The sequence below is a fragment of the Heptranchias perlo genome, chromosome 33 (assembly GCF_035084215.1).
Source record: "Heptranchias perlo isolate sHepPer1 chromosome 33, sHepPer1.hap1, whole genome shotgun sequence".
In the NCBI taxonomy this organism is placed as follows: Eukaryota; Metazoa; Chordata; class Chondrichthyes; order Hexanchiformes; family Hexanchidae; genus Heptranchias; species Heptranchias perlo.
Window position 1 is genome coordinate 685,640 of NC_090357.1, and position 26,579 is coordinate 712,218.

Here is a 26,579-nt window from a genome sequence, read left to right on the forward strand (position 1 = left end):
AAACGAAGGGTAAAAGGCATCGTCTTCATTTGGGAATTTGACCATCTTGTTTGCAAACCCGAGACTCAAAGACGACAATCAGATCAGATCATTTATCATCAGTGGGAAGGGCAACGTCTCATTGGTCTTAGAACAGCTCACCCACAAACAAGAAAAGGTTTGACAGCGGGGGAGTGGGACTAATTGGAAAGCTCTTTCAAAGAGCCGGCACAGGCACGATGGCCTCCTTCTGTGCTGTAAGATTCTATGTTTCTATGAAATGCTCCTTGGACAAAATGGAGGAAGACTTTGTGACCTACGTTTGATGAAGATGAAAGCACGGCTGTCAGTACTATCTGTGCAGCTGTATTCATCCCCGTTGGTATTGGAGGTTTTCGATATTGTCAGGGAGTGGGATGCTGTCTCTCTGGGGACCTTCTCCAAGCTTCTTTTGATCGTTACGTTGACTTTTGGATCACAGTTCAATGTGATAGTCGTTCCATTTGATGTTAACTCTGGGAAAGAAACGAAAGGCTTGGTTTTCCACAGCACTTTATGGCCTCTCACAAACAGCTCAAAACACTTCACATAAAATCAACTACTTTGAAGTGCAGTAAAAAGAGAAAAAAAGAAAGGACTTGCATTATGTGTGTGAGCAAACCCTGCCCGCCCACGCCCTGCCCGCCCAATGCCCTGCCCACCCAATGCCCTGCCCACCCACGCCCTGCCCGCCCAATGCCCTGCCCGCCCACGCCCTGCCCGCCCACGCCCTGCCCGCCCAATGCCCTGCCCACCCAATGCCCTGCCCACCCACGCCCTGCCCGCCCACGCCCTGCCTGCCCAATGCCCTGCCCGCCCACGCCCTGCCCGCCCAATGCCCTGCCCGCCCACGCCCTGCCCGCCCAATGCCCTGCCCGCCCACGCCCTGCCCGCCCAATGCCCTGCCCGCCCAATGCCCTGCCCACCCAATGCCCTGCCCGCCCACGCCCTGCCCGCCCAATGCCCTGCCCACCCACGCCCTGCCCGCCCAATGCCCTGCCCGCCCAATGCCCTGCCCGCCCACGCCCTGCCCGCCCACGCCCTGCCCGCCCACGCCCTGCCCGCCCAATGCCCTGCCCGCCCACGCCCTGCCCGCCCACGCCCTGCCCGCCCACGCCCTGCCCGCCCACGCCCTGCACCACTCCCACCATCTCATCAATACAGACACAACCATGTTAAATTTAGGCTCCTGTATGATTGGATGTCGGGTTTGGGCTTTGACATGTTAATCCCCATGCATGGTCGAATAGCTTGTTGGCACATCCCAAAGCGCTTTACAGCCAATGAAGTATTTTTGACGTGTGGTCACTGTTGTGATGTAGGAAACGCAGCAGCCAATTTGCGTAATTGTTGCCGTGGAACACGGATGATCAGGAATTCTCCCCCCGATTCCACATCATGCCGATCGTCCCCCTCCCGGGATTTATCTTCAGGCCATTTCCAGCAAGGTTCTCAACCCAAAATTAATCTTCTTTAAACAGGCCAGCTGCCTGCGGAGGAGCAATCAGTAGCTCTCCCGATAATGTTAGGGAGGCCTGAGGCCCAATCTCGGGCCTCCTGCTTCAGGCACGTGCTGTGACCACAACCCCACTTCACCCCAAAACCAGGCCCCCGGGGGGTACAATTCCTTGCTTCACGGACTCCCCCCTCACCTCACCATTCAGAGCAGTAGAAAGTCTAGAACAAGAAAAGGTCATTCATTCTATCAATCCTACTCCTTCCACATTCCATGTACCCGATACCCCACCCATTTAATCTTCCAAGGGAAAGCTCTGCACAAGTACTCTGATCACCAAGGGGTCCTGAGATATCTGTTTACACTCACACTCTATTTTCCAACCCTGGCCAATTGGCACCTTCCATTATTTTGGTCCCTGTGGGAGTGGAGACATTGATGCTTCATGGAGTTTTTGGCCATCTGAGTCTCCAATCTCCAACCCCATCACTAACCAGATATTTATCCAGTTCCTCGTTGAAGGAGTTGATTGATTCACCATCCGCTGCTGGTGGGAGTCTGGATCACACATATCTACTGCCCGGTGGAAAGGATTAGTTCTTGGTTGCGGTTCATTAATGTCCCTCTAGCTCGGAGTTTACGCTAAATAACCTTAGATCTGAGTATCCATTCCCCTCAGAATGTTACAATATGGATTACCTTCCCTCTCAATTCTCTTCTCTCTACTGAAAGAAAGTTTAACTCTGTAGACTATCCCCAAAATGTAATTCACTGACAATAATACAGAAAAAGACACTTACTGATTTCAGCCCCAGCAAACCCTGAAATGAAAAGAAAAACAATGATTTGGTCGTCAAGATGTTGGCAATCCTGGCCAAATAGCTTGTATTTTACAACATTATCTCAGAGATGACAAAGGGGACCTTTAGATGTTCTGTTGGAACAATGTGTTGGTAACATTACAACAGGATGAGTTTCTGCTCTGAAGGTGTCACCAATAGACGAGCAAACTCCCCCTCCCCCACCAGCCAGATCTGCAGCACTTTCCACAGGCCAAGTACAGAACCAGAAAATTACTAAATTGACAGGATCATAAGATAAAGGCTGACGAGAGAGTTTGGTCCATTGAAGCCCTTCCAGTGCTTAAAGGGTTAAATTATGAGGAGCTGTTACACACACATTGCTCACATTCTCTTGGTTTTAGAAGATTGAGAGGCGATCTTATCGAGGTGCTTAAAATGATAAAGAGGTTTGATAGAGAGAAACTATTTCCTTTGGTGTAGTATCAGGAGGAGGCCATTCAGCCCCTTGAGCCTGTTCCACCATTCAATTAGATCATGGCTGATCTTAATCTTAAAATTAGAGCTCGGCCATTTAGGAGCGAATCAGGAAGCACTTTTCACACAAAGGGGAGTGGAAACCTGGAACTCTCCCCCCAAAAGGCTGTGGATGTTGGGGGTCAGTTGTAATTTTCAAGTCTGAGATCATTGGATTTTTGTTGGGTAAGAGTACGCAGGGATATGGAGCAAAGGCAGGAAAATGGGGTTAAGATACAGATCAGCCCTGATCTAATTGAATGGCGAAACAGGCTCGAGGGGCTGAATGGCCTCCTCCTGTTTCTGTGTTCTGTTCAGTCCCTTTATCACAGCTTCCAACTGTTGTGTAAATTATTCCACTATCCACTCGAGTCCATTCTACGGAACTGGACCCCTGTCTGAGCCAGGAGGGGACGAGGGAAAACTGGGGATAAATACTTTCATTGTTTGTTTTACCTGATAAAGGATGAGAATAACCACAGCTTTTCAAAAGTGCTGTTCAAAAATCGAATTGCGAAAATTTTAAGTAGCTGCAACGATCAGTAAGTGAGATTGGGAGATGGGCAGGGACAGGTTTGTACAGGAGTTAAACGTGGGTTCCATCCAGCCGAGACTGCGGGCAGGGGTCTCCTTTCTCTCCTTTGGGTGTGAGGGTCCCACGAGAAGTGAGTCTGGGATCTGGCATCCTGGCCCGAGTGGGCCTGAGCCCAGAGCAAAACTGCTCCCAATCCAATCAGTTCGCACTGAATTATAAATCTCACTGAGAGGACCCAAAAGGATAAAAATCAAACTGTGAAGGAAGTGAAGGCCTGAGATTGAGGGATTAAGGTGTGTAGTTGGGGCAGGTTTGAGGGAGCTCGATTATCAACACTTAGGGGAGAAAGTTAAACATATTTCGCTCCCAGTCTTATTGATTGCTCTCTCTCAATAAAAACAACATTCATACGACATTTTTCTTTAAATTAAAAAAAATAAGAGATACGGTTTATTTTATTAATGCACATGAAATGATAAACTGTTCATCGATTCCATCAGAGTTTGTTGGGTGAGGGTTTCTGGGGATACGAAGGAAAGGCAGGTAATTGGAGTTAAGATCCAGATCAGTCGTGATCTAATTGAACGGCAGAACAGGCTCGAGGGGCTGAATGGCCTCCTTCTGAAGTGACAGAAAATTCCAGAAACAGAAAGGGTTAAGCTCAGGATTTGATTGGTGATTTCCATCAAAATCTAACACCAGAATCTCAGGAACAGCTTTAACTGAACATTCGAGAAAGAACACTGGAGTCACGTATAGGCCCAGACCGGGGAAGGACGGCAGGTTTCCTTCCCTAAAGGACATTAATGAACCAGTTGGGATTTTACGTCAATCTGACAGCTTCATGGTCACTGTTACTGACCCCGCCTTTTTATTTCCAGATTTTTAAAACTGAATTTAAATTCTCAAACTGCCCGGGTGGGATTTGAACTCATGTTTTCTGGATTATTAGTCCAGTAACAGAACCACTATTGAACATTAATGGGCTAACTGAGCCTTCCGACTAACAAGGCTGGTGTAGAATCAGGCAAACCCTTCATCCTCCCTCTCACTTCACAGAACAAACACCAAGCCGTCATTGCTCTGTGTTCGGGACGCAGTGATAGTGACTGTCACATGGGGAGATGCTCAGACTCCCCGATAAACACTGCACACTCTCTGCTTTTACTGCCCTGTTTTCTCTCTGTGGATATAACAGGCGTTTCATTGTCACATTAGTTTGATGAGAAAATCATAATTCAAAAGTGTTCCAGAAAAGAAGATACAAATTTGCTCTTTGAGGCTCCTGAATAATCTACCGATGGGTTCAGAACCTCAACTAGCTGCTTATTTGTGAATGTCACATTCCGGAGATTTCTGGCTGTCGACAGTTGATGTGTGTGAATCATGTCGACAGGATAAGATCACGGTCCAACAGAGTAGGAGAGAGATTGAGGTAAATCAGCAGTAAAAGAGGGAAAGAACTTTAAACCGAATTTTTCACCACCTCGGGACACCTCAAACCAATTTACAACCAATGAAGTAATTTTGAAGTATCGTCATGTAGGAAATTTCAGCAAAAAAAATCATTAAAGAATATCTAAATATAACAAACAGCATCAAACATTGAAGTAATTTAACTGCAGACAGATTAAACCATCAATTTTCAGTGAAAGTGACACATCAGCACTGGGATTAACCCTTTCCCTCCTGGATTTCTGGCCAGTAACTTGCCCAATTCACCTGACAGCGAGTTGACGGAGCTCACTCGAGGACTGCCTCGGAAACTGAAGGCGGAGGTTAGAAGCTGGTGTGTGAACAAAGACTGACTTTATCAGACAATCACTGATGAGCTGCTGTTATCAGCGGTCCCTCTGATAGAAATGGAGAAACACTGCAACAGTCACTGCCTCTCTGTTGCTCTCTGAACTCTTTGCCATCAAGTATTTATTTAATACAAGTAAATTGTCGTTCACATTGAGAAGTTAGATGTTAACGAGAGAGATTTAATCCTGTTCACAGACTCACACCCTTCATTCCACATATCAGGAGGCAATAATACACGTTTTAGGGAGAAGTCCAAGTGAATCCTGTAGAGGAGGAGAGAAGATTGAGATAACTTAGTGAGTAAAAGAAGAAAAATTAACTTCCATTTGTACAGCGGCTTTCACAAAATCAGGACGTCCTAAAGTATTTTACAGCCAATGCAAAACTATCTATAGTCACTGTTGTAATGTGGGAAATTCAGCAGCTAATTTGTGCACAGCAAGATCCCACAAACAGCAATGTGATAATGACCAGATAATCTGTTTTAGTGACGTTGGTTGAGGGATAAATATTGGCCAGGACACCGGGGAGAACTCCCCCCTACTCGTCTTCAAAATAGTGACCATGGGACCTTTGACACCCACCTCAGAAGACAGACAGGGCCCCGTTTTAACATCTCACCTGAAAAATGGCACCTCCGACAGTGCAGCACCCACTCAGTACTGACCCTCCAACAGTGCAGCACTCCCTCAGTACTGACCCTCCGACAGTGCAGCGCTCCCTCAGTACTGACCCTCCGACAGTGCGGCGCTCCCTCAGTACTGACCCTCCGACAGTGCAGCACTCCCTCAGTACTGACCCTCCGACAGTGAAGCACTCCCTCAGTACTGACCCTCCGACAGTGCGGCACTCCCTCAGTACTGACCCTCCGACAGTGAGGCACTCCCTCAGTACTGACCCTCCGACAGTGCGGCACTCCCTCAGTACTGACCCTCCGACAGTGCGGCACTCCCTCAGTACTGACCCTCCGACAGTGCGGCGCTCCCTCAGTACTGACCCTCCGACAGTGAAGCACTCCCTCAGTACTGACCCTCCGACAGTGCAGCGCTCCCTCAGTACTGACCCCCCGAAAGTGCGGCGCTCCCTCAGTACTGACCCTCCGACAGTGCAGCGCTCCCTCAGTACTGACCCTCCGACAGTGCGGCGCTCCCTCAGTACTGACCCTCCGACAGTGCGGCGCTCCCTCAGTACTGACCCTCCGACAGTGCGGCGCTCCCTCAGTACTGACCCTCCGACAGTGCGGCGCTCCCTCAGTACTGACCCTCCGACAGTGCGGCGCTCCCTCAGTACTGACCCTCCGACAGTGCGGCGCTCCCTCAGTACTGACCCTCCGACAGTGCGGCGCTCCCTCAGTACTGACCCTCCGACAGTGCGGCGCTCCCTCAGTACTGACCCTCCGACAGTGCGGCGCTCCCTCAGTACTGACCCTCCGACAGTGCGGCGCTCCCTCAGTACTGACCCTCCGACAGTGCGGCGCTCCCTCAGTACTGACCCTCCGACAGTGCGGCGCTCCCTCAGTACTGACCCTCCGACAGTGCGGCGCTCCCTCAGTACTGACCCTCCGACAGTGCGGCGCTCCCTCAGTACTGACCCTCCGACAGTGCGGCGCTCCCTCAGTACTGACCCTCCGACAGTGCGGCGCTCCCTCAGTACTGCACTGGAATGTCAGCCTGGATTATGGGCTCATGTCCGTTGAGTCAGGATTAAACCCACGACCTTCTGACTCAGAGGCTGAGTTTTATTGCAGTGCAAGTTTTTTGTTTGCTCTTTGTATTTAGCCTTTGCTTCGTATGCTGCAAAATGATACAGACAGGTGACAATTTGATTATTAGAGTAGTATCAATAGGACAGGATAGTTTGTGAAAGACAAAGTGTCACTGATTTCAGTCTTAGAACCAATGTCCTGTGTGTCATTTTATAATATTACCTGAATGGTTCTTAACTTAATGTGTTAACATAAATGAGAGTGTATTAACATCTTTTACCCAGATATTGTCGAATCGATTCCTGATTAAAAAGGGAGTCAAAGGTTATAGTAGGTAGACGGGAAAGTAGGGTTGAGGTCACAATCAGATCAGCCATGATCTTATCAAATGGCAGAGCAGTCTCGAAGGGCTGAATGGCCTCCTCCTGCTCTTTGTTCATGTGTGGGTGAAGGCACGCTACTGTTCATAAGGGATGTGAGGACAGTGGGCAGTGATGAGGAGAATATCTAGTGTGAAATCCAAAAAGGTGAGATCAGTTCTGCAGTTCTGAAAGAACGGTTTAGAATAGGAGACAGTCAGTGAGATTTCAACACAGTGAGGAAACAGAGAGAAGGAAGAGATTAGAGAATGGAATAGTTAGAACAGAGGAAGAATGAGAGGAAAGTTCAGAGGAGCACTAGTATTGAAGAAGTAGAGTGTCGAGTACATGAGTCTCCTGAAACACTGATCGCAGGATACAATATTAATGTGAATCACATGTTGCAGGATCATTGCTGCGTTACACACAGAGTAAGATATAATTGAGAGTGAGTAACGAGTTACAGGATCAGTGCAGGGCGAGTAACGAGTTACAGGATCAGTGCAGGGCGAGTAACGAGTTACAGGATCAGTGCAGGGTGAGTAACGAGTTACAGGATCAGTGCAGGGTGTGTAATGAGTTACAGGATCAGTGCAGGGTGAGTAACGAGTTACAGGATCAGTGCAGAGTGAGTAACGAGTTACAGGATCAGTGCAGGGTGAGTAACGAGTTACAGGATCAGTGCAGGGTGTGTAATGAGTTACAGGATCAGTGCAGGGTGAGTAACGAGTTACAGGATCAGTGCAGAGTGAGTAACGAGTTACAGGATCAGTGCAGAGTGAGTAACGAGTTACAGGATCAGTGCAGGGTGAGTAACGAGTTACAGGATCAGTGCAGGGTGAGTAATGAGTTACAGGATCAGTGCAGGGTGAGTAACGAGTTACAGGATCAGTGCAGGGTGAGTAATGAGTTACAGGATCAGTGCAGGGTGAGTAACGAGTTACAGGATCAGTGCAGGGTGAGTAACGAGTTACAGGATCAGTGCAGGGTGAGTAACGAGTTACAGGATCAGTGCAGGGTGAGTAACGAGTTACAGGATCAGTGCAGAGTGTGTAACGAGTTACAGGATCAGTGCAGGGTGAGTAACGAGTTACAGGATCAGTGCAGGGTGAGTAACGAGTTACAGGATCAGTGCAGGGTGTGTAATGAGTTACAGGATCAGTGCAGGGTGAGTAACGAGTTACAGGATCAGTGCAGGGTGTGTAATGAGTTACAGGATCAGTGCAGGGTGAGTAACGAGTTACAGGATCAGTGCAGGGTGTGTAATGAGTTACAGGATCAGTGCAGGGTGAGTAACGAGTTACAGGATCAGTGCAGGGTGTGTAACGAGTTACAGGATCAGTGCAGGGTGAGTAATGAGTTACAGGATCAGTGCAGGGTGAGTAACGAGTTACAGGATCAGTGCAGGGTGAGTAACGAGTTACAGGATCAGTGCAGGGTGAGTAACGAGTTACAGGATCAGTGCAGAGTGAGTAACGAGTTACAGGATCAGTGCAGGGTGTGTAACGAGTTACAGGATCAGTGCAGGGTGAGTAACGAGTTACAGGATCAGTGCAGGGTGAGTAATGAGTTACAGGATCAGTGCAGAGTGTGTAACGAGTTACAGGATCAGTGCAGGGTGTGTAACGAGTTACAGGATCAGTGCAGGGTGAGTAACGAGTTACAGGATCAGTGCAGAGTGAGTAACGAGTTACAGGATCAGTGCAGGGTGTGTAACGAGTTACAGGATCAGTGCAGAGTGAGTAACGAGTTACAGGATCAGTGCAGGGTGAGTAACGAGTTACAGGATCAGTGCAGAGTGAGTAACGAGTTACAGGATCAGTGCAGGGTGAGTAACGAGTTACAGGATCAGTGCAGAGTGAGTAACGAGTTACAGGATCAGTGCTGGGTGAGTAACGAGTTACAGGATCAGTGCAGAGTGAGTAACGAGTTACAGGATCAGTGCAGGGTGAGTAACGAGTTACAGGATCAGTGCAGGGTGAGTAACGAGTTACAGGATCAGTGCAGGGTGTGTAACGAGTTACAGGATCAGTGCATGGTGTGTAACGAGTTACAGGATCAGTGCAGGGTGTGTAACGAGTTACAGGATCAGTGCAGGGTGAGTAACGAGTTACAGGATCAGTGCAGGTTGTGTAACGAGTTACAGGATCAGTGCAGAGTGAGTAACGAGTTACAGGATCAGTGCAGGGTGTGTAACGAGTTACAGGATCAGTGCAGAGTGAGTAACGAGTTACAGGATCAGTGCAGAGTGAGTAACGAGTTACAGGATCAGTGCAGGTTGTGTAACGAGTTACAGGATCAGTGCACAGTGAGTAACGAGTTACAGGATCAGTGCAGGGTGTGTAACGAGTTACAGGATCAGTGCAGGGTGTGTAACGAGTTACAGGATCAGTGCAGGGTGAGTAGCGAGTTACAGGATCAGTGCAGAGTGGGTAACGAGTTACAGGATCAGTGCAGGGTGAGTAACGAGTTACAGGATCAGTGCAGGGTGTGTAACGAGTTACAGGATCAATGCAGGGGCAGTAACGAGTTACAGGATCAGTGCAGGGTGAGTAACGAGTTACAGGATCAGTGCAGGGTGTGTAACGAGTTACAGGATCAATGCAGGGGGAGTAACGAGTTACAGGATCAGTGCAGGGTGAGTAACGAGTTACAGGATCAGTGCAGGGTGTGTAATGAGTTACAGGATCAGTGCAGGGTGAGTAACGAGTTACAGGATCAGTGCAGGGTGAGTAACGAGTTACAGGATCAGTGCAGGGTGAGTAACGAGTTACAGGATCAGTGCAGAGTGTGTAACGAGTTACAGGATCAGTGCAGGTTGTGTAACGAGTTACAGGATCAGTGCAGGGTGAGTAACGAGTTACAGGATCAGTGCAGGGTGAGTAACGAGTTACAGGATCAGTGCAGGGTGAGTAACGAATTACAGGATCAGTGCAGGGTGAGTAACGAGTTACAGGATCAGTGCAGGGTGAGTAACGAGTTACAGGATCAGTGCAGGGTGAGTAACGAGTTACAGGATCAGTGCAGAGTGTGTAACGAGTTACAGGATCAGTGCAGAGTGTGTAACGAGTTACAGGATCAGTGCAGGGTGTGTAACGAGTTACAGGATCAGTGCAGGGTGAGTAACGAGTTACAGGATCAGTGCAGGGTGAGTAACGAGTTACAGGATCAGTGCAGGGTGTGTAACGTGTTACAGGATCAGTGCAGGTTGTGTAACGAGTTACAGGATCAGTGCAGGGTGTGTAACGAGTTACAGGATCAGTGCAGGTTGTGTCATGAGTTACAGGATCAGTGCAGGGTGAGTAACGAGTTACAGGATCAGTGCAGAGTGAGTAACGAGTTACAGGATCAGTGCAGGGTGAGTAACGAGTTACAGGATCAGTGCAGGGTGAGTAACGAGTTACAGGATCAGTGCAGGGTGTGTAACGAGTTACAGGATCAGTGCAGGGTGTGTAACGAGTTACAGGATCAGTGCAGAGTGTGTAACGAGTTACAGGATCAGTGCAGGGTGTGTAACGAGTTACAGGATCAGTGCAGGGTGAGTAACGAGTTACAGGATCAGTGCAGGGTGAGTAACGAGTTACAGGATCAGTGCAGGGTGTGTAACGTGTTACAGGATCAGTGCAGGTTGTGTAACGAGTTACAGGATCAGTGCAGGGTGTGTAACGAGTTACAGGATCAGTGCAGGTTGTGTCATGAGTTACAGGATCAGTGCAGGGTGAGTAACGAGTTACAGGATCAGTGCAGAGTGAGTAACGAGTTACAGGATCAGTGCAGGGTGAGTAACGAGTTACAGGATCAGTGCAGGTTGTGTCATGAGTTACAGGATCAGTGCAGGGTGAGTAACGAGTTACAGGATCAGTGCAGAGTGAGTAACGAGTTACAGGATCAGTGCAGGGTGAGTAACGAGTTACAGGATCAGTGCAGGGTGAGTAACGAGTTACAGGATCAGTGCAGGGTGTGTAATGAGTTACAGGATCAGTGCAGGGTGAGTAACGAGTTACAGGATCAGTGCAGAGTGAGTAACGAGTTACAGGATCAGTGCAGGGTGAGTAACGAGTTACAGGATCAGTGCAGGGTGTGTAATGAGTTACAGGATCAGTGCAGGGTGAGTAACGAGTTACAGGATCAGTGCAGAGTGAGTAACGAGTTACAGGATCAGTGCAGAGTGAGTAACGAGTTACAGGATCAGTGCAGGGTGAGTAACGAGTTACAGGATCAGTGCAGGGTGAGTAATGAGTTACAGGATCAGTGCAGGGTGAGTAACGAGTTACAGGATCAGTGCAGGGTGAGTAATGAGTTACAGGATCAGTGCAGGGTGAGTAACGAGTTACAGGATCAGTGCAGGGTGAGTAACGAGTTACAGGATCAGTGCAGGGTGAGTAACGAGTTACAGGATCAGTGCAGGGTGAGTAACGAGTTACAGGATCAGTGCAGAGTGTGTAACGAGTTACAGGATCAGTGCAGGGTGAGTAACGAGTTACAGGATCAGTGCAGGGTGAGTAACGAGTTACAGGATCAGTGCAGGGTGTGTAATGAGTTACAGGATCAGTGCAGGGTGAGTAACGAGTTACAGGATCAGTGCAGGGTGTGTAATGAGTTACAGGATCAGTGCAGGGTGAGTAACGAGTTACAGGATCAGTGCAGGGTGTGTAATGAGTTACAGGATCAGTGCAGGGTGAGTAACGAGTTACAGGATCAGTGCAGGGTGTGTAACGAGTTACAGGATCAGTGCAGGGTGAGTAATGAGTTACAGGATCAGTGCAGGGTGAGTAACGAGTTACAGGATCAGTGCAGGGTGAGTAACGAGTTACAGGATCAGTGCAGGGTGAGTAACGAGTTACAGGATCAGTGCAGAGTGAGTAACGAGTTACAGGATCAGTGCAGGGTGTGTAACGAGTTACAGGATCAGTGCAGGGTGAGTAACGAGTTACAGGATCAGTGCAGGGTGAGTAATGAGTTACAGGATCAGTGCAGAGTGTGTAACGAGTTACAGGATCAGTGCAGGGTGTGTAACGAGTTACAGGATCAGTGCAGGGTGAGTAACGAGTTACAGGATCAGTGCAGAGTGAGTAACGAGTTACAGGATCAGTGCAGGGTGTGTAACGAGTTACAGGATCAGTGCAGAGTGAGTAACGAGTTACAGGATCAGTGCAGGGTGAGTAACGAGTTACAGGATCAGTGCAGAGTGAGTAACGAGTTACAGGATCAGTGCAGGGTGAGTAACGAGTTACAGGATCAGTGCAGAGTGAGTAACGAGTTACAGGATCAGTGCTGGGTGAGTAACGAGTTACAGGATCAGTGCAGAGTGAGTAACGAGTTACAGGATCAGTGCAGGGTGAGTAACGAGTTACAGGATCAGTGCAGGGTGAGTAACGAGTTACAGGATCAGTGCAGGGTGTGTAACGAGTTACAGGATCAGTGCATGGTGTGTAACGAGTTACAGGATCAGTGCAGGGTGTGTAACGAGTTACAGGATCAGTGCAGGGTGAGTAACGAGTTACAGGATCAGTGCAGGTTGTGTAACGAGTTACAGGATCAGTGCAGAGTGAGTAACGAGTTACAGGATCAGTGCAGGGTGTGTAACGAGTTACAGGATCAGTGCAGAGTGAGTAACGAGTTACAGGATCAGTGCAGAGTGAGTAACGAGTTACAGGATCAGTGCAGGTTGTGTAACGAGTTACAGGATCAGTGCACAGTGAGTAACGAGTTACAGGATCAGTGCAGGGTGTGTAACGAGTTACAGGATCAGTGCAGGGTGTGTAACGAGTTACAGGATCAGTGCAGGGTGAGTAGCGAGTTACAGGATCAGTGCAGAGTGGGTAACGAGTTACAGGATCAGTGCAGGGTGAGTAACGAGTTACAGGATCAGTGCAGGGTGTGTAACGAGTTACAGGATCAATGCAGGGGCAGTAACGAGTTACAGGATCAGTGCAGGGTGAGTAACGAGTTACAGGATCAGTGCAGGGTGTGTAACGAGTTACAGGATCAATGCAGGGGGAGTAACGAGTTACAGGATCAGTGCAGGGTGAGTAACGAGTTACAGGATCAGTGCAGGGTGTGTAATGAGTTACAGGATCAGTGCAGGGTGAGTAACGAGTTACAGGATCAGTGCAGGGTGAGTAACGAGTTACAGGATCAGTGCAGGGTGAGTAACGAGTTACAGGATCAGTGCAGAGTGTGTAACGAGTTACAGGATCAGTGCAGGTTGTGTAACGAGTTACAGGATCAGTGCAGGGTGAGTAACGAGTTACAGGATCAGTGCAGGGTGAGTAACGAGTTACAGGATCAGTGCAGGGTGAGTAACGAATTACAGGATCAGTGCAGGGTGAGTAACGAGTTACAGGATCAGTGCAGGGTGAGTAACGAGTTACAGGATCAGTGCAGGGTGAGTAACGAGTTACAGGATCAGTGCAGAGTGTGTAACGAGTTACAGGATCAGTGCAGAGTGTGTAACGAGTTACAGGATCAGTGCAGGGTGTGTAACGAGTTACAGGATCAGTGCAGGGTGAGTAACGAGTTACAGGATCAGTGCAGGGTGAGTAACGAGTTACAGGATCAGTGCAGGGTGTGTAACGTGTTACAGGATCAGTGCAGGTTGTGTAACGAGTTACAGGATCAGTGCAGGGTGTGTAACGAGTTACAGGATCAGTGCAGGTTGTGTCATGAGTTACAGGATCAGTGCAGGGTGAGTAACGAGTTACAGGATCAGTGCAGAGTGAGTAACGAGTTACAGGATCAGTGCAGGGTGAGTAACGAGTTACAGGATCAGTGCAGGGTGAGTAACGAGTTACAGGATCAGTGCAGGGTGTGTAACGAGTTACAGGATCAGTGCAGGGTGTGTAACGAGTTACAGGATCAGTGCAGGGAGTGTAACGAGTTACAGTAGTGATACTGAACATACAGACCAGGAGGAACGCTGAGCTCGCTCATCACTCCTCGTCAACCCTATGGCCTGAACTGTTGGCCTCAGTGCCCCTGGGCGGGGTGGGCAGAGGGGGATCAGCATATTCTCTGCTTTGTCCATTGCACTAAAACACTGAACAATATTCAAGTGTTTGAATTATTTCTTCTTCTGCCCTTCCCCTTGTTTGGATCCTCCTCGTGATCCACTCCGTACCCACATCTGGAAGGATTGTTTGGGGCTGTCCTGTTGGATTCTGTGTTTTTTGTCTGACTATCGGAGGCCCCAGGTGGGGGTCGAGACGCTGCTCCCAGGTTCCTGGGTGTTTTCAGGCGCGCGGATGGGCAGACCCTTGGGAGCTTTCTGCCCTTCCAATCCCCTCCTCACCTTCTGTGGATCCCAGCTCACCTCCACCTGATACACCTGAGAGTGTTCACACCCAGTGTGTCAGAGGCAACAGTGTGCACCTCACACCCTCATTATTCATTGTAATTGTTTATTATTGGAAATTCGACGATTCTGCCAAGTTTGAAAGGCAGCCTTTGACAGTTGGCACGAGGTGGATGTGATGCTGCACCGAGTGACAGTCTCAATATCTGATAATATGTTCACCTCCCACTCACATCATTGACCTGCTTTTCTTCACGCCCACATCCCCACCACCTACTTCCTCTCCCAGCTGCCAGCTTTCATTAGCTGCACTGTTTGTGCTTATCTCCAGCCAGCCCCAGAACATAGAGCAGATATCAACACTAGACGCTATTTTACAATCGGTATTAGATCTGCTTTCTTCCATTTTGGCTCACTCAGCGACTCCCGCAGAACGCACAAGCCCAGTGCGCTGCTGACGGTTTGGACAGCTCACAGCCGTGTGCAGGTGGAACATGAATCATGTGGTGTGTCCAGTCACAGCTTTCCATCTTCAGTCAGGTTCATGATGGGGGAGGAGAGCGTAATGATGGCTCAGTCAGTTATATACAGAACTTCACAGTTCAGGAAAATCCCAGCCTGCAATCGAATTGGGCTTGGATACCCAGGAGCAAGATACAGACAAATCTAATCCAGGGGTTCGGGGGGTTTATATATAGAATAACAGATACCCGGGAGACAGTTACAGGCTGGAATCCAATCGAGGAGTTCAGGTGGTTTATACATAAAGTGTCTTCAGCATTTTCTGTTTTGATTTCCAATTACCCACTGGTACTCAATATATAAAAGCTGAGCATCACTACTCCTGTCTCCCGCGGTGTTGTGTTTTGATTACAAACAGATCAGAGGCACATTCACAATGTGTGGGAGTTCCAGTCATTTTATTTCAGGGTTCTCAAAGTCTACAAACCCCCAAATGAAAAATTAATAACAGCGAATCAGTGACAAAACATAAACACAACAGAGAGTGTGGAGAGAAACCAGGGCTGTGCAACCCAGTGAAGCACGAGGTCCGACACTGGGGTCATTTTAACCTTTGGTTTATTGAAATATGGGCGTTATTGGATCAGCTGGCCATTACACACCCGCCCGTCACACACCCGAGCAGGCTCGAGGGCTCATACGGCCAACTCCTGCTCCTATTTATGTTCTTATCACTCCCGACTTCTCTTTCTATTGACTTTAGTGGGAGAGGTGTGCGACAGGCGGAGGATGCAATAATACCCAATTTACACGTGCCAGAAGTTAAATTAGCCCACGCTCTGTGTGAGGTGCAGTGTGCTGTGTTACTGAAGCAAGACATGAAAAGCCAAACTCTCGGTCATCTGTCCATCCTCACAAGCTCAATACTCTATTCTAGAATTTGGGTTTGAAGAGACTCCACCCCCCAGGGGATGGGGCACATGTAAACACTTCTTGTGTTTGTTTAATCCCACCGAGCACCTGTCGGTCCACAACAGCACACTTCATTCACGATGGTGAGTAAAAGTGGGGGAAGTCACTCGTCCCCTCCAGCTCATCCTTCTCTGGAACCCCAGGACCCCCATCGCAGCATCTAACAGCCTCCTGAATGACTCCAGAGTGATTGCCTCCACTCTCCAGTCCACGCATTGCTGATCCTTTATGGGAAGAAGTGTTTCCTGATATCACTCCCATGCTTGTATTTCTCGGCCCTGCTGAGTTGTTTATCTGACATTAGCCTTTTGTGAACTAACAAAGTGATTGTCCCTGTCTACACTAATCCGTATAATCTTCAGTCCCGTATCCGAACGGGAACATTCCCAGCTCCTCTCGGGAGGAATCAGTTGCCTGGGAGCTTCTATTCCAAATAAGCATTACCCTTTGACCTCTAGTCCTGTACTGACACTTTAAGCTAAATAGGTGGTTTAAATCTACATTTTCCGCCACTTCTCAGCATTGTAAACACCCAAAAAAATGTTTTAGAAGAAAAGCTTAAAAAACTTTCTAAAAGCAGGCAAGGACAGACAGTGCAAGGCAGCGGGAGCAATAAATCAATTCAGTAACACAACCAAAAATGTTTTAAAAAGCATGAATTAGAAAGCAATGTACTGCATACAGAAAAAAATAAAGGTTTTCCAGCTCTTTTATGAAAGAAATGCATCTTTGGGAAACTGAAACAAACTCCTCAGTTTCATGGAGCAAGATTATTCCGTGGGGTCCCCTCAGTACATCCCCCAACCCTGGTCTAGCCACTAATAAAGCATTCTACGATACAACAGCTGCAATAAACACACACTGAACAGCACTGTGCGATCGGTGTAGAGAACTGTTAATCTATAAAATGTCCCCGGTAAAATTACAGCCAAAGGAATTCCCTAGCAAGGTATTAACATGTTTCTACACTGATAGAGTGCGGAGCACGACACAAGTAATAAGCCTGGGGTTTGAACACGTCAGTGTGACTGCGCTGAACTGGTGCAGGCCAAAAGGTTACAAAAATGTTCTAACAGCACAAAATCAACAAACAGAAGAGATAAGTGAGGCTAACTGGCTGAAAGTCTATGGGCTGTGGTGATTTTTGAATCACTGCCATGTCTGTATTTTATATTTTCAGGCGGGGGGCGAGCTCACTATATTCACAGCTGGCTCTTCGCTTCCCAAGATCCTGACACAAAAGAAAAAGATAGTGTTACAATTCAGAATTCAAAGAAAACGTGAAGAATTATTTACTGCCTTAATTCCACAAAGCAGATACAATGGGACGGCCACAGAGTTTCCAGTCAGCCCATGCTGTCCGTTATATCGACATTCTTACAAATCTCTTACTCCGCACTGACTGTGCACAGAGTACTAACCCCAGCCCTAACCCTCCCAACACTCCACACAGTGAGCACAGGACAGAGACGCTGAGCAAAGGTTTCCCTCAGGAAGGAAGGCATCCTGGCCATTTGTCTACACCTCTTACTGGCCATTGAAAGAACACCTTTGGCAGAGGCCTGGGAGCAGGTGTCCTCCCACACCTGTGACATGTGCCATGTAACTGGTTTCATGGAGGAATAAGTGTTTTCCATATAAAATACTCCCCCAATTTAGTGGAATTCTTTTAAGCTCCTACCTTACAGGAGATATGTGAATTTTTCCTCCATTTTTCCCACCATGGCCCTTGTTTTGGGTCTTCACAGCTTGGGGAGAGCCAATCAGTTAGTGTTACCCATGACTCATCAATGATTGGCTTCACTGAGCATTACGCCATCCTTTCCAAACCTGGATCCTGATTGGAGGTTGGTGTCTGAGGTGGAGAGTCTCAATACCCGGCAAGTATTTGACATGGTTTGTTAATGCCTTGTTGCCCATGTACATAATTCACACAGGGGAGCTCCATATCATTTCTATACAGCACTGTGTATGAATTTAACACTCCATCAAAGGCACCAAACCAATAAATGGCAGCTCCTCCTACACAGCCTTTAGTGTTCTCATATCTCAGCTCTTGTGTTGTGATTGGTTGGAGTCGGCCCAGATACACGCCCAGAGACACAGACACGCAGAGCAGAGACATGCCCAGGCTGTATGGCACCAGATGCCAGTTAGTTACCTACATCCCAACTTTCAAAATCCATCTTGATGGCAGGTTGCCAGCAACATGTGCCCAATGGAGCAACAAATCTGAATTGATCCATGGGGCAGATATCCAGACACTGCTGCAAGCTTTCCCCAATGTTTGTGTCAGTGCACGTGCACTGAGGGTCGCACTTTAATCAGGGCCAAAACTCAAACTGTTTGGGAGGAAGAACAATTAGGGGAATTCAGAGAACGATCCTGGAAGTTTATTGGTGGCGAGAATCTTAGCTTGTCAGTTTGTACCCAGTGTGCGATATAGAACTTTGACCAATGCCTGAGATTCACTCAATCAAGGCATTACTGTAGTTACTGAGTGCTGACTGTCCTTACCTGATACAGATCATTATGGTCATGAGGGACAAGACTCTGTTTGTCAGAAGCTGGAAGAATAAAACAAGAAAAGGAGTAAGAAACACGGTAGAGTCTAAGGCAGGAACATTGCTGTAAGCCCACACCCACACCAAGTATACAAATATGTACTGATGTTTCATACTGCCAGCTTGAAAAGGCAAGTTCTTAAAGGTTTTGGTGTTTTTAGAGTCAAGGGTCAGTGGGTTCATTCACTGTAGAATCATTTTAATGGGCAGCAAAATAAGTAATCAAAAAGTCTAATGGAATGTTGGCCTTTATCTCAGGGGCTGGAATACAAAGGGGAGGAAGTGATGCTTCAGTTGCTCAGAGTCTCGGTCAGATCCCATCTGGAGACTGTGTTCAGTTCTGGGCCCCGCCCCTCAGGAAGGATATATTGGCCTTGGAGGGGGTGCAGCCCAGATTCACCAGAATGATACCGGGGCTAAAAGGGTTGAATTATGAGGATGGATTGCATAGACTAGGCTTGTATTTCCTTGGGTATAAAAGATTAAGGGGTGACCTAATCGAGGTGTTTAAGATGATTAAAGGATTTGATAGGGTGGATAGAGAGAAACTATTTCCTCTAGTGGGGGGAGTCCAGAACAAGGGGGCATAACCTTAAAATTAGAGCTAGGCCGTTCAGGGGTGATGTCAGGAAAGACTTTTTCACACAAAGGGCAGTGGAAATCTGGAACTCTCTCCCCCAAAAGGTTGTGGATGCTGGGGGGCAATTGGAGCTTTCAAGACTGAGATTGATAATTTTGTTGGGTGAGGGTATCGAGGATTACAGAGCAAAGGCGGGGAAACGGAGTCGAGGTACAGCTCAGCCACAATCTCATTTTTTTAATATTCGTTCATGGGATGTGGGCATCGCTGGCGAGGCCGGCATTTATTGCCCATCCCTAATTGCCCTTGAGAAGGTGGTGGTGATCCGCCTTCTTGAACCGCTGCAGTCCGTGTGGTGAAGGTTCTCCCACAGTGCTGTTAGGAAGGGAGTTCCAGGATTTTGACCCAGTGACGATGAAGGAACGGTGATATATTTCCAAGTCGGGATGGTGTGTGACTTGGAGGGGAACGTGCAGGTGGTGTTGTTCCCATGCGCCTGCTGCCCTTGTCCTTCTAGGTGGTAGAGGTCGCGGGTTTGGGAGGTGCTGTCAAAGAAGCCTTGGCGAGTTGCTGCAGTGCATCCTGTGGATGGTACACACTGCAGCCACTGTGCGCCAGTGGTGAAGGGAGTGAATGTTTAGGGTGGTGGATGGGGTGCCAATCAAGCGGGCTGCTTTATCCTGGATGGTGTCGAGCTTCTTGAGTGTTGTTGGAGCTGCACTCATCCAGGCAAGTGGAGAGTATTCCATCACACTCCTGACTTGTGCCTTGTAGATGGTGGAAAGGCTTTGGGGAGTCAGGGGTGAGTCACTTGCTGCAGAATACCCAGCCTCTGACCTGCTCTTGTAGCCACAGTATTTATATGGCTGGTCCAGTTAAGTTTCTGGTCAATGGCGACCCCCAGGATGTTGATGGTGCGGGATTTGGCGATGGTAATGCCATTGAATGTCAAGGGGAGGTGGTTAGACTCTCTCTTGTTGGACATGGTCATTGCCTGGCACTTGTCTAGCGCGAATTGAATGGCATAGCAGGCTCAATGGGCTGAATGGCCTCCTCCTGTTCCTATGTGTGCTCCCCAATAGGTCAGTAGGTAAAGGCAGTGTGTTACTGAGAGCCAGTCTAGCCGCGAAAGTCTGTGTTCAATTCCCTGTCGGTACTGAGTTAGCAGATCGCAGTCAGAGCTGTAGTTGGACATAGTTTGCCTCAGCGAGCTGGGGACAAGGCACGGGTACGTGTTTGTAAGAATAGGATCTGGTTCTACCATGACTGAAGTGCAAAGTCTCGGCTCAGATACGGAGTGGCCTCTTGTACTGAAGGGTCTTAGAACCTATGGGTCCATTTCCCCAATAAGAGTCAACACGTTTCATAGAGGATGTGAAAATCAGGGGCGGAGTATATAGAAAAAATAAAGTAAAAGTAACATCCTACTTCGATAATCTTTGCCCATATTTGAAGAAGAGACACAGTAAATGGCCACAGCGATGAAGATGGTGGCAATGATGTCTCCAACCACGATCCCAGAGATGGTGCTGGCATCCAACTCCACACAGTTCCTACAAACTGAGATCAGGGATAGGGTCAAACACTGAGTACTTCTCATATTTATTTTTCTTTTTGTTCTTCCTACACCTTTTGGGTAGCAGATGACGTTCTTCCAGCCTTCAGGCGTGCTGGTCTGGAATGGGCCACAAGGGGAGTACAAGGACGGATTGGGTGATTTATGTTCAGATAGTCCCTTCCTGTGTCTGGGGAAGATGCTGGGCTCCCAAACAATTCGACATTATCACCATCAGAAACTCAAACTCAGTGTCTGGCAACCCAGGGACATCAATGTGACACACTGAAGCACTAATACTCTGTCCCACCAACACCCAGTGCATCTCTTCAAACAGTGCATAGAAAAGACTTACAACTTACGTCTGACAAACACATAAGCAGACGACCTTTCATGGCCATTGATGCAAGTATATTCTCCGGTATCAGAGTCTGAGAGCTTCGTTAGTTTCACATTCCCATTGTCCATCATCCTTCCGTTCTTCTCCCACTCTTTACTATTTGGACACTCCAAAATGATTCCATCAGCCTGTTCCTTGATCACTGGGGAACAAAACACAGAGACTGAGCAGCAGCCCAACAGTTACATTGACTGAGAGTTGGGCTCTCTGCTGGAAGGTTAAAGTTTGATTCTCAACTGAGGCAGTCCGTGCCCGCTGCAGCAAGACCTGGACAACATCCAGGCTTGGGCTGATAAGTGGCAAGTAACATTTGTGCCAGACAAGTGCCAGGCAATGACCATCTCCAATAAGAGAGAGTCTAACCACCCCCCCTTGACATTCAACAGCATTACCATCACTGAATCCCCCACCATCAACATCCTGGGGGTCACCATTGACCAGAAACTTAACTGGACCAGCCATATAAATACTGTGGCTACAAGAGCAGGTCAGAGGCTGGGTATTCTGTGGCGAGTGACTCACCTCCTGACTCCCAAAAGCCTTTCCACCATCTACAAGGCACAAGTCAGGAGTGTGATGGAATACTCTCCACTTGTCTGGATGAGTGCAGCTCCAACAACACTCAAGATGCTCGACACCACCCAGGACAAAGCGGCCCGCTTGATTGGCACCCCATCCACCACCCTAAACATTCACTCCCTTCACCACCGGCACACTGTGCCTGCAGTGTGTACAATCACAGGATGCACTGCAGCAACTCGCCAAGGCTTCTTCGACAGCACCTCCCAAACCCGCGACCTCTACCACCTAGACAAGAGCAGCAGGCACATGGGAACACCACCACCTGCACGTTCCCCTCCAAGTCACACACCATCCCAACTTGGAAATATATCGCCGTTCCTTCATCGTCACTGGGTCAAAATCCTGGAACTCCCTTCCTAACAGCACTGTGGGAGAACCTTCACCACACGGACTGCAGTGGTTCAAGAAGGCGGCTCACCACCACCTTCTCAAGGGTAATTAGGGATGGGCAATAAATGCCGGCCTCGCCAGCGACGCCCACATCCCATGAACAAATTTTTAAAAATTCACACTCAGCTTTCTCTATTCAGATGGTGGGATTCCTAAATCTCAAGTCAAGGCTTGTATAGAATGCTGACTAGGAAGAGAGGCTAAGAAGGGAAAGAAAGAGAAAAGGACCTTCCCATATTATTGACGTGTGGTAGTGGTTATGGTACTGGACTAGTAATCCAGAGGTTGTGAGTTTGAATCCCACCATGGCAAGTTGGGAAATTGAATTCAAATCTAGTGATTTGTGGGTTGGCACCAGATAAAATAATCATGGAAGCTACCAGATGGTCACAAAAAACCCAACTGGTCCTTCAGGAAACCCACTACCTACATGTCACTCCAGTGCCATACTACGGGGTTGACACTTAATGCGAGGGCAACTAGGGATGTGCAATAAATGTGTCCTTGCCAGTGTCGCCCATGTCCTGAGGACAAATATTAAAAACAAAGTGCATTTCCTAGAGGGCAGCAAGGTCCGAGAGGCTCACTGTCCACAAACTGAAGGAAGAGGGAGTGATGACCCAGGAGGTGGGCGAATGGAGCAGGAAAACCAAAACAAGTTAAAGGCAGGATTCTAATATAAATCCAAACAGTCGCTTTTTATATTTTTCACATCCCTTCAACAAGTTACTTCTGACCCATATCGTAAAAATATAGAAAAACAGCTTACCAACCATCGCTTGAGAAATCCCTGGATTAAAAGAAAGCAAGAAATCAGTCACTAGAGACACAAACATTTCAGCTTAAGCTTAAATTTTTAAAAAAGCAAAACTAAACATTGATAGCACAGGTGGCAGGGGCATTGCTACACACGTGTGGAAACATAACATCACATTATCCATGATAGTTGTTGCATTGACTGAGTCTTGTACCAAACCAATGAAAGGTTTATTTATAAACAGGAAAGCCAGATGTACAAGGAGTTCTTCAGGAAAACTTTCACCAAAAATCACATCATCAAGAATCGAGAAGTCAATAATTATTCTTCTATTAAACTCCTCTCAGATGTCCCAGTAATAAAACAAGTCAAGCCGAAACGATCGTCAGAGAGAAATCCTGTGTTCTAGAGACTCTCGTCTTCAGGCACCGGAGATAATTTCTACTCTGGTGTAATTGAAAATACACTGGCAAAATCTGCCGAGACACTGCCAATCCCTACTCAAAATATGGCAGCAAACAGACCAAAAATGCATCAGATATGAATTTTACCTGCTGACAAATAAATTGCATCGAGCACGTGTCCAACACACTTCAGTGTCAAAAAAGGAAAACCTTGATAACCTGACCTCTCCCGAACGACAGGGCCAGGGATTTACAAGCAGCTGCCAATCTATAGAAATGTCCCCCCAACAATTACCCCCTAATTGACCTTATCGTGTGCTATTTCCCCACAGGGAATATCTAAACAGTGTCCTTTAAGGGGACAGGCCAGCTAAAAACAAGCTTCATCACAGACTAACTATCATAACTGTGATCCACATCACGGCCTACCCATCATCAAAGGCGCAGGACATGGGCTAGAAATTATAATACAGTTACAAGAAATTAGCTCAAAATACTGTTTGGAATAACAGTGACAAAAGTTGAATATTTCAGTGGGGAGAATGAGTAACAGGCCTGCAGTCGGGTTACCAACTCTGATTGGACCTATTACTTGAGGCTTCATCACATGCTCTCCCTCCTCGTACCGCCCCACCTGGTCAAACGGCCTGATCCCCATCTCCAGTATTTTTATAACTAATAAATGAAAGTGTTCAAAGAAAATGAAAATAACAATTTTTTTAATGCCCCATAGGATTTCTCTCCCAGGTTTGCTCCCAGCAGTATCCAGGAGATTAATCTTTAATTCCCAGAGACTCCAGGACAATCCTGGAGGGTTGGCGACCCTAGCTTATGGCCGAGTTACCAATGTTAAGGCAGAGATTGATGGTAATCTCGGAAGCAGCTGACTCTGCACAACGGAACTTCACAAAATTCGCACTTAAACGATGTTTCTACTGATCTTCCAGAGACAGTTTTGCGTTTATTTCTCGAGCACTCCCGACACACTTTCTTCCGTCCTTCTACTTTCACTATGTTGTGCACACTGGGGTTGCAGAAAGCCGCTTGGTATCTGGTTTCTGATGATGAGGCTAGCCTGCCTTTCCTGCTCGCCCCTGCTGAATAATCCCCACGGAGCATCTTCACCAAGGTTGTTCTGAAGTTGAGGTGGTCGTAGCGACTTGGGAGTGGGGGGTCATGAGGTGACCTTTTGAAAATAAGCCAAGCATTCACGATGGTAATGTTCATTAAATACCACAAAACACATCTCCACCACTTTTTGGAAGGACGACCCACAGGGTAATAGCTTCTCATTTGATCTGAGATGTCAACGCCACCCATGTATTTATTGTACTCAATCACTGCTTGCGGTTTGAGTGTCCCAGAACATCCAATCATCTTGCTATTTTGATTTGTTGAGAGCAATGCAACCTGTCTTTTATCTTTCCAAATGGTTAACAATAAAGACCCCTTCTGAAAGAACCTAACATCCCCTTGTTTCTTTAACTTTATTTTCTTGGCTTCAGCTGGCAAACCTTTGCGATTAAGGTGTGTTGTTGCACATGCTTTTGTTCCACTCTTCTCCAGGTGCTCCATCAAGACAGGGTATGTGAAAAAACGATCAAAGTATATGTGGTGATTGCGATGAAAGTAAGGCCGGCAGAGATCCATCACCACATCGTACCCCACACTATTCTGTGATGTAACCCTTCGCCGCCCAGTGTATATGTTAAAGTTCAGGCAGTAGCCGGTTTCTGCCTCGCACAGCATCCATACTTTCAAGCCCCACTTTGTCGGCTTAGCGGGAGCATACTGCTTGAAATATAGCCGTCCTTTGTAAGCAACCATGCCTTCGTCAACACTCAGGTCACGATTCGGCCGATGACATTGACCAAAATGGCAGCGCACAACTTCCATCAGAGCTCGGACTTTATATAGTGGATCGTGATTGGGGTCTGATTTATCAAGGGCACCTGTGTTGTCTCGCAAGTGGAGGTACTGGTTTATTTTCCAAAACCTATCCCTAGACATGGCAGAAGACACCCATGGGCAGCGAAGGGCTGTATCTTGGCTCCAATACAATGAGATACGAGGGAGTTGTTTGATGCCCATCATTATGTTGATAGCCAGGAAAGCTTTGATTTCATGGGCATCAGTGGGAATCCAAAAGGAGTCCATTTTGCCTGCTTTCTCTTGGCACTGCATGGCATACCGATTAGTCTCCTCTGCAATCGTGTCAAACACAGTGTCTGGCCACAGCAAACTGAAATAATCGAGTGGACTGGCAGTGTTGGGAAGTTGGTGGTTAGGGCCAATAGATTCTGTGAAGGATGGCACATGAATATCGTTAACAGTGGTGGTCCAATCTCCTTCCTGATGCCCCTCAGCCTTACTACCACTGGGAGAAGTCAGCTCTTCAGGCCAAATGCCGTCAAAAACATTCTCATCACTCTCAGATTCCATGGCAATTTGAGAGGTAGATGGCCAATCGGAATCTTCCCCAAACCCCAAAATGTCTCCTTCACTGACAGATGATATAACATTTTCAAAAATATTGTGCTGTAGGAAACAAGAATTTATAATGGAATGTTAACTGTATCTTTTCAATATTCCATAATTTAATCCTACTCTAGTAACCAATTTACATTTTTTTGAATCACGTTCTCCATTTGGAGATCCATGAGTCACCTCTCGAGGTCACCCCGGGCCATGCAGCAGCCCAGGTTCCACACGGGAAAATATCCAGAGGCCAAACAGCTCTGCAAGCTTCACTTGTTTCTCCCATAACATTAAAAAATTCCTTCTCGAACCAGAACCAAATTGTGTACCAGCACAGCAAAGAGGGCAACGGATACAGTGATCACATCATCCAGAACTGGCTCTTTTGTCCTAAAAGGGTTCCCACATCTTGAGCCTCTTCCCAGCCTGGAAACTCCTTCCAACTGGGTCCTGCCTACTTTTGAATATAAATGTTGATGTTTTATTTTGTAGTTTCCTGCCTCCTCTTCTCCAGTTTCAAAGTCCCCACAAGCCACTGTATCACTTGTTGTCTTTTTGATTATATTTTGGGTCTGTGTGTGAGCTTTTAATGATTTGTTTACAGACACCTAAATCTATTTGCTCCTCCACAGCTCCTAGTCTCCCACCATTAAGAAAATATTCCAATTTATCACAAGTTTCTATTGAAGCCAAGTTAAACACAACATTCAGGCAGGGATTATATAAACAATTAAGAGGCAAACTATCAAAGGGTACTGGAAAAGAGCAGGGAATGGGATTAAAGCGGATAACTCTGGTAATGGACTAGCACCACACAGGCACCAGAGACCTCATGGTCTCCTTTTCTACTGACATTTCTATCATTCGGAATTGTCTTGCTTGAACTGTGTTGGATTATTTCCTGACCGTGTATATGGATGATATCAATCTTACTCTGGCTTCACAC

General features: G+C 47.4%; 1 protein-coding gene across 8 annotated transcripts in view; it reads right to left on the reverse strand.

Annotated features, from left to right (window-relative positions):
- LOC137301363 (T-cell surface glycoprotein CD3 delta chain-like) overlaps window positions 1-26,579 on the reverse strand; it is a 68,962-nt gene that overhangs the window by 35,880 nt on the left and 6,503 nt on the right. For 4 of the 8 annotated variants that reach the window (XM_067970814.1, XM_067970815.1, XM_067970813.1 and 1 more), the window contains 5 exons: window positions 22,764-22,784; window positions 20,985-21,164; window positions 20,496-20,627; window positions 18,441-18,490; window positions 15,391-17,154 (listed from right to left, as the gene is read on the reverse strand). The exons of 1 other annotated variant lie outside the window; for it this stretch is intronic. In XM_067970814.1, coding sequence (XP_067826915.1) covers window positions 17,092-17,154; window positions 18,441-18,490; window positions 20,496-20,627; window positions 20,985-21,164; window positions 22,764-22,784 — 446 coding nt within the window. In that variant the 3' untranslated portion in view covers window positions 15,391-17,091. 3 more of the 8 variants (XM_067970811.1, XM_067970812.1, XM_067970810.1) reach the window with 2 other exon arrangements.